General features: G+C 59.3%; 1 protein-coding gene across 1 annotated transcript; it reads left to right on the top strand.

Annotated features, from left to right (window-relative positions):
* The first annotated feature begins 496 nt into the window (after nucleotides 1-496).
* SHISA8 (shisa family member 8) lies at nucleotides 497-10,139 on the top strand. Its single transcript, XM_063154644.1, has 4 exons — nucleotides 497-1,315; nucleotides 8,451-8,575; nucleotides 8,680-8,820; nucleotides 9,345-10,139. Exons 1-4 carry the CDS (start codon nucleotides 768-770, stop codon nucleotides 9,656-9,658), a joined length of 1,128 nt encoding a protein of 375 aa, XP_063010714.1. The 5' UTR covers nucleotides 497-767; the 3' UTR covers nucleotides 9,659-10,139.
* Nucleotides 10,140-10,551: the final 412 nt, after the last annotated feature.

Raw genomic sequence — 10,551 nt, 5'->3', positions numbered from 1 at the left:
TACCACCGAGCGCCCGCCTGCGGCCCCGCAGCTCCCGTCCGGGCGAGTGGGGGTCCCGCGGCGGGGCTTGGGGTGCTCGGGGGCGGGCGGGCAGCGCGGGACCGGTGCCACGCGTGTCCGGCCGCCCGCGGCTGCTGCCCGACGGGGAGGGCGGGTGTCCTGCCGCCCGGTGGCGGCGGGGAGCCTGGCAGAGGACTCGGTGAAGGACCTTCTCCGGTTTCCTCGGGAGGCTGTCAGGCGGCGGGGGAGCCGAGCCCCCTGCGCCTCGCTGGACGCGCCGGCTCCCTCCCCCTCTCCCCCGCACTCCTCCTCCTCCCGCTGCTGCTCCTCCTGCTCCTCCCGCCCTGGTGCGAAGGGCTTTTGCTGCTTTTCCATTCTCTCTCCTCCCTGTCGCCTCGGCGGAGCGCGGTGCCGGGAGGCGCGGGCAGAGCGCGGGGATGGGGCGGCCGCCGGCGCCCGACCCGCCCGCCCGCTCCCGCCGCCCGCCGCCGCGTCCCCTCCCCGGCCGGCGGGAGGCGGCGGCTCTCCCATGCCGCCCGCCTCGCCCCCTGCTCTGAATCTCTGCCTGTCGGCCGATCTGGAGAGAAACGGGGAAGGGGTACGTCCCCTCGCACTTTTATTTTTCACCCACTTCTTTTTTTCTACCCTTTTTTGCCTTCCCTCCATTACGCCCCCCTTCTCTCCAGCCCGTTTCTCCTCCATCGGGGCTCTTCGGCGGCCATGCGGCCGGTCCCGGGCGAGCGGCTCTAACTCGTCTCCTCGCCCGGATGGCCCCCCGGAGCCGCGGGCGCATGGAGCCGAGCTACGTCGTGGGTATCTGCTGCCTGGTGCTGCTGGAGCCGGGCCGGGTGTGGAGCGGCGAGCCCAGCACCGGGGGGCCCGGGGACAGCGGGAACAGCAGCCAGGCTCCGCCGCCGGAGACCACGGTCCCTGCGCCCACCGGAGCGGCACCACCGGGGGGGGACCGCTGCCGCGGGTACTACGACGTGATGGGGCAGTGGGACCCGCCGTTCAACTGCAACGCCGGCATCTACCAGTACTGCTGCGGGACCTGCGGGTACCGCTTCTGCTGCCAGTTCAAGCCCGGGCGGCTGGACCAGAGTGGCTGCTCCAACTACGACACCCCCAACTGGGTCAACACGGGCCAGCCGCCTGCCCGGGTGGACGAGACCCCCGAGGACCCCACTCGTGACAAGACCAACATGATCGTCTACATCATCTGCGGTGTGGTGGCCATCATGGTGCTGGTGGGCATCTTCACCAAGCTGGGCCTGGAGAAGGCACAGGGTCCCCAGACAGAGATGACCGTCTCCAGGTAAAGGGGTCCAGTGCCCCCACCTTCCCTGCTTCATCTCCCCAAGGGTGGCAGCTCATGTTCCTAGCTGATTGCATAGACTCCTTGGAACTGCCAAGGGGGTGAGGTGATCCCTAAAATCCCCGTCCAGCATGCTGAAACACCAGGGGGTGGGTTGGCTGTAGCCCACTAACCTAGTAGGGAGGGCTGGCAGCCAGGACAGCCTCCAGGAGAAGGGGTGGTTGTACACCCATCTCCTCTCAAAATGACCTGCTCTGTCTCTTGAGGAGGCATGTCCCTGGCTCAGGAGTGCCAACCCACCAGGCAGTGGGGTGGGTGACATGTGAGCTATAGGATGTGGCTTCCCCCCGCCCCCAACAAATGTGTGGTTCCCAATGTCCCAGGAAGGTGAGAGCAGGTCTGACTGTGTGTGGGGTGACTCTGGACTGCAGTCTCCTTGATCTCAGCCTTGCTTGCAGTGCTGGGGGAGACGAGGTGGCAATGACAGTTCCACCGTGGCTGCTGCGCCAGCTCTGTGTGCATGTGTGCACACACGTGTATGCGTGTGCCCGGGTGTGCCCTGGTCTCTGCTCTGTGCACCAGCGTGGGACACCGCCCTTGCAGGGGGTGTCCACACTCTTGTACCCTCTGGAGCACACCCTCCAGCGGAAAGTTGGGCAGCTTCTTCTTGGAGCCCATGCCCTGTGGCTCCAACCCCCGCTTTTCAGCCCACTTCTGGGGCTGAGCACAGGGCTGGCAGGGGGAAGGTCAAGGTGTCAGACACACCTGAGCACTGGAGACCCCCTGCGTCTCCTCCAACTCCTGTGCTGCTGCTGTGGCTGTCCTGCATCTTCCCCTCTCCCTCCTGCTGCCAATGCATGCTTCTCTCCCCATCCTGGGGCTCTACTTTGCATTTTCCTGGTGAGGACATCAAGCCTGGAGAGAAACACATTTTCATGCCATTTTGTTGAGGGATTTTAGCTTTTAAAAAAAGGAAAAGCAGGGCTGGTGGAAATTATTTCATCAGGACGATCAGGCAACTGTCCTGATTGCAACCCCCAGCACCAGCACCGTCTCTCCTTCCCCTGGAGCACCCTTTTCCCCCTGCCCATTTGGGACTTATGCAGCCACTGGGTGCTGCACCCCAAATCCAGACCCATCCTACTTCTTGCACCCACCCAAGGGAGCAGAGGCTGATCACCCCTGGTTGGAGGAGGGGTCATATACTGAGCCATGGAGGAGGGTCACAGGACCCTCCTGAGACACAGGAGGCAGTTTTGGGGGGATCCATGCTGTGCCCCCACCTTGGTAGGGAGTGTGGCTGTGTGCTGCTCCATGCCCACGCCTCCCCCCGTGTTGCCTGAGGAAGTGCTGGCACCTTGACAGGATCAATACGGCCTCCGCCAGCCTCCTGATCCCCTTCCACTCGCCTGCCGCCGTGTCTTTTTTTGGTCATTCCCCCCACCTCCTGGGAAGGAGATACTGTGCTCGGGGAGGGGTCAGATCAGACCCTGGGACACCCAGACCCGTGTCCTCATCCCCTGCCTTTGGGTATTGCCCTCTCCCACCACCAGACACTGGTGGGACTGCTGCCACTCACCAGGGGCTGTTTTCTGTGGGTAGCCTCAATTCTGCGCTGCTGGAGTCGGGTGATTCCCCTGGTTCCCCCCTCCCTCTGAACTCATGCAAGCCTCAATTTTCCCACTGAGTTTGGAGAGATAGGTGCCTATTCTCCATAAAGCCACAGATCTTTCGGGCACCAGCATACAAATCGGGAGAAGATGAGTTTTTCTCATCCACCTTTGAGAGGCAAAATCAGAAGGGCACCTCCATTACTGCAGAAGTCAGGAGAAGTCTTGCCCTCTTCTGTGCCCTGTGTCCTTCAGTGCAAGTTGTGAGCAGCTCGGGTTCCTCAGGGATGGTGACTGGAAAGCTGTGGCAGGGCAGGAGTGGTGCATCAGGTGCAGAGCCCCAGGAACCAGGCAAGACACCAGGCTGACATGACTTCCTAGGTGCTGGGCTGATGGAGACAGTGCCAAAGCCTGGGTACACAGCATCAGCATCCTGAAAGGGACACTGTCACCTCCATTCCACTGTGCCTGGGCAGCTGGGGGAATATGCTTCATCTTGGTGCCTCTGAGACAGCAGGGCTATTTCTACCTGCCTTGCCACTGAGCCCACGCATGGTCCGAGGCATGGGCAGTGCCACCTTGCCACTCTCCTGGCGCCTCAGGTAGGAGCTTCTCATTTGCTCCTTGGGCACCGCATCATGGCCTTGGGCCAGCTCCCTGTTGCACGGTTGTCTTGATTTCCATTCCTGTCCCTCCCTCCTGCCGGGGTTTTTCCGCTCCTGGGGAGCACTTTGTGCTGCCCTGGACAGCTCCCATTGCTGCTGCTTGCAGGTTTCTCGCTTGGGGGTTAAGGTCAACCACTTCTGCACCTCCAGATGTTGTTTGTCATGGTTCTGGTCCTGGTCCAAACCCAAGAAGAGTGACCAGGTGCAAAAAGTCCATTAGCTTTTCTCTGATGGAGACACCTGAGTCTGTGTCCAGCTTGTCCTGAGACCCCCACACCTTGGCCATCTCCAACATGTCTTTATCTCCTCATGGGTTTGGCTGCTGGTCCACCCAGGGAAGTGGGCGCTCAAGTGACTGCAGCTACCTGGTTTGTCTTCCCGTCCTCATCCGCCTTCCTCCTGCAGGACCTTATGGCAGCTCCTGCAATCCCCTCTCCTTCCTGCTCGGCTCATGCTTGGCATCTGTCCCCGGCACTCGCTTAGCCTGGCCAAACCCCGCGTTGAGTCAGGAACACCTGCCTGTGTTTTTCTTCAGTCCCCAAATCTCCGAGGACGTTGGGTCCTTGGGGGCCTCTGGGATCTGTCTGTGCCCATTACACTGAGAGCACGCACGTGCCCCAGACCTCCCCCACAAAACCTCCTGGGTGGGAATTGCAAATTGATAGCTGGTGTGAACAACCCTATGGGAAGAACTGGGCAAGGAGCAGCCTCCTAGGGAGTAGGGGGGATTCTGGAGAGGGGCAAAACAGCTGTTAGGAGCAGGTGCCCTGGCAGCTGCAGTAGGTGAGTGCTCAGCTCTGGCTTTTTACTCCTTGGGTCTCCCTGTGCTATTTGGGGTCCCCAAATTTGGCCCCACTGTTCCTCCAGCTGTGCTGGCTGTTTCTCTGGCAATGCTCAAGTCCAGGGCCGTGCCTGCAGTTGATGTCCATGGTAGCAGGTAGTGGTGAAGATGTAGAAAAAGTGTTTGCAGGCAGCATGGTGTGCTATCACATGCTGCCCTGGCTCTCTGGGGGATGAAAGAGGATCCAGCTCCAGTAGGGAGGGAGACCTGGAGGTCTGTCCCTAGACTGAACGTAATGTTTGGGGATGCTCATTTCCACTTTGCCCAAGTTCCAATACCCACCACTGCAATTCCCATTTTGCAAAGACACCTTGATAACCCCACACCTTCCTGAGCATCCCTGGGTGTACCAGCCCCACTGGGCAGGCGTCCCACAGTGCCTATGCCGCTCAGTGGCATGGATGGGCACCCCTGCCCTGGGCAGACACGCTATAAGCTGTGGGAAATGTCTCCCGCGGGAGGTGAAGATGAGGCTCTCACTGGGCACAGAGGTAGTGTGAGCAGCCAGGATGCTCACCTGTGGCTGCAGCGTGCTCTGTGCCTCCTGCAACGCTGCACCTCTGCTCCAAACCTCATCACGCCACTCATCCAGTGGCTGCCACCTTCTGTGTCCCCACCAAGGGTTCAGCTCATGGCAATGTCACTTGTCCCCATCAATTCATTATCTCTCCTCTCTCCTGGAGGCTGTGCTCCTGTCTCCCCGCATTGCTCCCTGTCCCCTTGACAGGACTTCCATACTCTTTCCTAGTGGGCTTGCCAGGTAGGGGGCTTGGGCTTCCCAAAAAGTGGGTCAGGCCCTGGGCTGGGCTGCTGTGCCAGGTCAGCATCCTGTTCCCACACAAGCACCTCGGGGATGGATCAGGAACACTGAGTGCTTCATGCATGGCTTCTGCTGCAAAGATCTCTTGGCCTCCATCATTATTGCTTCTGTATCTGCCTCTGTAGTTGGTATCAGGTCTTGTACTAGGCTAGTTTGCAGCATCCTTGTCACACCCTTAAGGAGAGCTAGGCTCACCGTGGTGGTGGCTGCATGCCTGTCCAGTTGATGTCCAAGCAAGCTGGGTGGCAAGCCACCTGCACACATGGCCTCATGTTCTCTGCATCCATGACCAGAGTGTGAATGGAGGCCTCAGCAGTTCCATTCATCAGGACTTTTTGCAAATGAGCAGTGCAGATCTGAAGCTACATCTGCTCTTTGTTCCCTTCCTCCATCTGCACTCCCAATCCATCTTGGTGCTGCAGACCACCAGGTGACCTAGGGAGATGTGGCTTGACCTTCTTCCCACCCCCGAGCCACAGAACCAGACTGAGGCTCAAAACCCCCAAGGTGATGTTCAGTGAGAGAACTCCTCCATAGTGTCACCTTCCACGTCCACCTTTCCTGCACTGCATCAGCTGGGGATAAGCCAGGGAAGGGGTGCAGTCCCTGAGAGCCCTACTGGCAGCCCTGGCCAGTGGTGCTACTCGTGGTGCAAGGGCAGGGTGAATCCAAGTGTTGCTGGTGCTGGGGACTCGTGTACTTCTCACCTTAGCAAAAGAGCTCATTAATTGCTGCTCCAGCCGTTGTTGTTAATTGTTTCTGTCCACACGCCCCAAGCGGCCAGCACGGAGGGCACGTTTGTGAGAAAGAGCATTGATGGATTTATGTGGAGAGAAGTCATAGATAAAGGATTGCTCAAGCTTCATAAATAGACCCGAGGAAAAGAAAAAATAATGTTAAAAATAGGTCAAATCGCATTGGACTTTCTGTTGAAACAAGCCTGTTTGAGCGCTGGCCCCGGGGACAGGCAAGAGCAGGCAGCGTCCAGTGGGGAGGGACTGGTGAGCAGTGCACCCCAGGGAAGGTGGGAGTTGACAGGCCAGCAGCTCCCCGAGTTGACAGCCCACACCCATGGCCTCGGGGGACCTGCCTCCGCCTGCCCTGCCTAGGCACAGCCCCTGCCTGCCTAGGCTTGTGCCCAGAGATTCTCTGACTGCAGCATCCATGGCCCGAACCCTGGTTGGGTCCGTCTGTTGCAGGAAGGTTCCTGGGAAGGTGCAGGTTTTGAACAGCTGCAGGATGGAAATGCCACAGTCTCCCCAGGGAGTCTAGTCAAGCATTTAACTACTCCTGCAGGAAAAAAAAAAAAAAGTTTCTTCTGTTTAAACAGTATTTCCCATTTCTGTTTGCACCTGTCACCTCTTGTCAGCTTGACACTGTCCTTGTTGCACCCTCCCTTCAGCTACTCATGTACATTGATAAGTTCCCCCAAAATCTTCTGTTCTCCAGGCCGAACAGTCTCCACTTTCTCAGCCTCTCCTCCATACAACAGATGCTCCAGTCCCATCTTTGTGTCCCTTCCCTGGGCTTCTCCTGTATCGAGCTGGAGCCAGCTCTCCAGAGATGTGGCCTTACCAGTGCCGAGCAGAGAGGAAGGATTGCCTTCCTAGGCCTGCTGGCAACACTTTGCCTAACGCAGACCAGGAAACCATTCAGCGCCTTTGTCCCAAGGGCACTCTGCTGGCTCATGGTCCACCAGGATCCCCAGGCCCTTTTCCGCCAAGCTGCCTTCCAGCTGGTCAGCTGCCAGGGTTTGTTCCTCGCTCGTTTTCAATTTCTTCAGCTCTATCGGGGTTCTCTTGGCCCATCTGGAGATTAAGTGATCCCAGAGGGATTGCTACACAAAGCTTCCCAAGAATGATGTGAAATTAACCCACAGGGCAAGTGACTCTTCCTTGTAGCTTTGCTCTTGCCCCTGCCCTGTTATGTTGACTGATTCCAAACTGGGAGGGAAAAGGCTTCCTCAGGTCCCCACAAGGATAAGCATCCTCCAGGTACAATTCATTGCTTTCTTCCTTGCTCTCACTGCTTTTCCCAGAAATTCTGAGCATCATGTTCATTAGGTTTTTGAGCACTCTGGTGCCATGAGCTGACACATCTACCAAGTCAGGATTATTCCCCCCTTCCTCTCCAATTTGCATTTATGCATGTTGAGTTTAATCTGCTGTTTTATCGTCCAACCACTCGCTAACCGTCAGCTCACGGTGCGCGTCTGTGAGCCAGCCAGAGCCTTCGAGGCGCAAGGCATGCTGACAGTGAGCTGGGGATTAGCGAGCCAAAAAAAGCCCTGAGTGGACACCCCTGCACTCTCGCAGTCATGGTCTCTGCAGGGGGAATGGTGTGTCTTCTCATCACAAAGCCCTACCCCAGCAAGAGGATCCCATCCTGTTCTGGGACTTGCTGCCAAAGGCTGCAGTGGCACGTGGCTAGGTCCTGCTCCAGCACTGCCAATGTGCTCCCTCTGTCACTGCTGTTGTACCCTCCTCTGGCACCGCCAGCACTGGTGTACCTTGTTCCAGCATTGCTGGTGTGCCCTGCTCGGGCACCACCAGCAGGCCTCGCTCTGGCATTGCCAGCGCGCTGTGGTGGGACTGCAGAATCTCTGCCCATGAATGTTAAACGAAATAGGGCTCTATGTTATGTAATGGTGTTTAATGTTTAATGCTGTTACTTACAAGGAGGGTGTTATGCACAGACAGCGCCTGCGCCAGAGGCTGCCACTAGTTTATTTCCTTCCCCAAAGGGGCACAAATGGCCTCTCTAATCCCTTCCTTGGGGTCTTCTCTGTTTCAAAGGGACCTGAGTGGAGGTGTTGCTTCCTCTCCCCTGTTCCACCAGGCTCTCGCTCCAGGGGAGGATCCCAGAGGCGTTGCTCCAGCTTCCATCAGATCAGTTTCCTCTGCCTCAGTTCATTGTTCCCTTGCAGCCTGCTCCAAACCATGCATCTCCCTCACCACTCTTAACCACTGATGGTCCCGGCTCTGGGAGGGCTCAGCCCCAGGCAGATCCCAATTAGCTGTTAGACTCGTTAGCCCAGGCTGCAAAAGCCTGGAGGCACTCTGGGTGCATTGCTCCCAGTGGCTCTTTCCTAGCCCCAGGCTGCCTAGCTCTGCCTTCAGAGTGGAGTTCAGGGCTGGGACGAATTAGGGGTCCCAGGGGAGCAGGATATTGTTCTAACAGCCCTTCACCCCCTCTCCAGGACACTGACAGATCTGCTGAAGCAGCCAGGCCACAGCCCCTCTGAGAACATGGACAGCCTCATGGGGGGTGTGCAGGTCCCACTGAGTGAGGGGCTGGCTCGGGGTCCCCCCAGAAACAGCACAGGTAAGGCACTGGTGTGGTGGGGAAAAATAAGTTCCTTTGAGTGAATAAAGGTAGTGGGAGGGCACAGCCTACAGCTGAGCCCCCACCCGTCTCTGCCCCTCCAGACAAGCCACCCCTGAACAACGCAGTGGCCATTGCCCCCTCACTGGGGCGGCCCCACAGCCATGGCAAACGCCTGCCGCTGGCCAGCAGCCTGGCCCTCTCAGCCCCGGACTACACTTCCTACACCACCCTCAAGGTTGGAGGTGAGTGCCGCTGCCGTGGGGGGTGGGATGGTGGCTGGGGGCGTGCACCCTGTTAACCCCAGAAACTAAGTGAGGAGGGGCATGGGGCCCACAAAGGGGCACAGGCAGGACAAGCATCCCAGTTTCCCAATGCTCCTGGGGTCACTGCTCACAGCAGAAAGCCTGCAGCTCCTCCACCACTCCACCAGCCAGCTGTGCCACCCAGCCAGTCAGTGCCCAGGGTCCTCCATGGATCCACTGTGCTTCCCAGTCAACCAGCACCCAGGATCCCAGAGAGCCCTCAAGCACTGCCCACCCCATCAGGGTTCAGGATCCACACGGACACTCTGCACTGCCCAGCAGTCGGTGCCCTGGGATCTCCCAACAGCACTGCCCAGCCAGTTTATTGCCAGCATCCCTCCCTCAGCACCCGGAATCCCTCCTACAGCCCCCTCCCAGCCTTCTCCACCACTGCCCCCTCCCTGCTCCCCCGTGCCAGCAGAAAGGGGTGTCCCTGCAGGGGTGACACTGCACTGTCCCCACAGAGAGCACCACCGAGGACTTCTACAGGCGGTTCGGGGGGCTGGAGCCACCCCCTGCCAGCACACTGACCTTCCCAGCCGAGGCCCCGGTGCTGGCCGAGGGCTGCCCCCTGCCCAAGGCCAAGGGCCCCAAGGTGCCAGGGGGTCTGGCCTTCCCGGGGGGCTGGGAGGGGGGCCCCCATCGCGGCCCCCGCCGGCCGGGCCTGGCCACCCTGCGCCCTGAGGGGCCACCCGAGGCCTTCGGCCCCTCCACCTCGCTGTACGGGCAGCACTCCCGGCACCTCGCCACCAACAGCAAGACCGAGGTCACCGTCTGACGGCCGGTGCCAGCGGGGACCGGGGCTGCCCCTCAAGGGGGAGCTGCGGCCATCGGGGGCAGCCCACCGGAGGAGGAGAACACCACAGGACTTACACACACTGCGACGCTGGCCAGAGCGGGAGACACGCCGTCCTTCCTGGCCCCAGGGATCGGCTCTGCCAGCTGCACTTCACCATCGAGGAGGCATTGGGGACTCATCCGGACAAATTTCAGGCGTTCTCAGCCCACGTCTGGAAGAGGCTGAGCCGGGGACACACTGGCCATACCCCGCTCAGGGGATGGGGGCCAGTGCTGGACAGACTGGGAACAGATCCTGCTGGGGCCAGGCACCTCCACCTGGCTCCTCTGACGAGGTGGGGGAAGAGCAATTGTCTCAAAGCAGCGCCCCCATGCTGCCTGCACAGCCCCAGCAGCCCCCTGCCCTCCCCAGCCTCCTCCCTGCCCCACTGCCCCAGCCTCCACCTTGTCAATAAATAACACATTAAACTGTATGGCCTTGGCCTGAATTGGCTGGGGAACTTCACACTCCTTACAAAACCTTCCCCCGGGGCAGCAGGGCTCAAAGCCCACTCCCCCACAGGGCCTGGGGAACCCTCTGCAATGGGGGATGTAGTGGGAACGCAGCTTAAAGGGCCAACTGCAAAACCCTTCAAGCAGCTGCACAAAAACCAGATCTCCTCTGTCTGAAGTTTAATGGTTCTGACAGAGTTTTACCAGGGGGAGCAGAGAAACAAAGAGATGGAGCGAAAGGACATTGTTCTAAAGCAAGGTCAGGTAACAGCCTTCCTCCCCTAGAGAAGCTCCTAAAATTGCAGGCTTCTGGCCCAGCTCCACCTTGCTTGGCTCTGCTCGAGCCATCATCCTCTTGAGCTGCTTCCAGAGGAGCATGGA

Source organism: Melospiza melodia, chromosome 4, assembly GCF_035770615.1.
Source record: "Melospiza melodia melodia isolate bMelMel2 chromosome 4, bMelMel2.pri, whole genome shotgun sequence".
NCBI lineage: Eukaryota > Metazoa > Chordata > Aves > Passeriformes > Passerellidae > Melospiza > Melospiza melodia.
The sequence above is the reverse complement of the archived record's forward strand: the minus strand, read 5'-3'. Positions and strand labels throughout refer to the sequence as shown.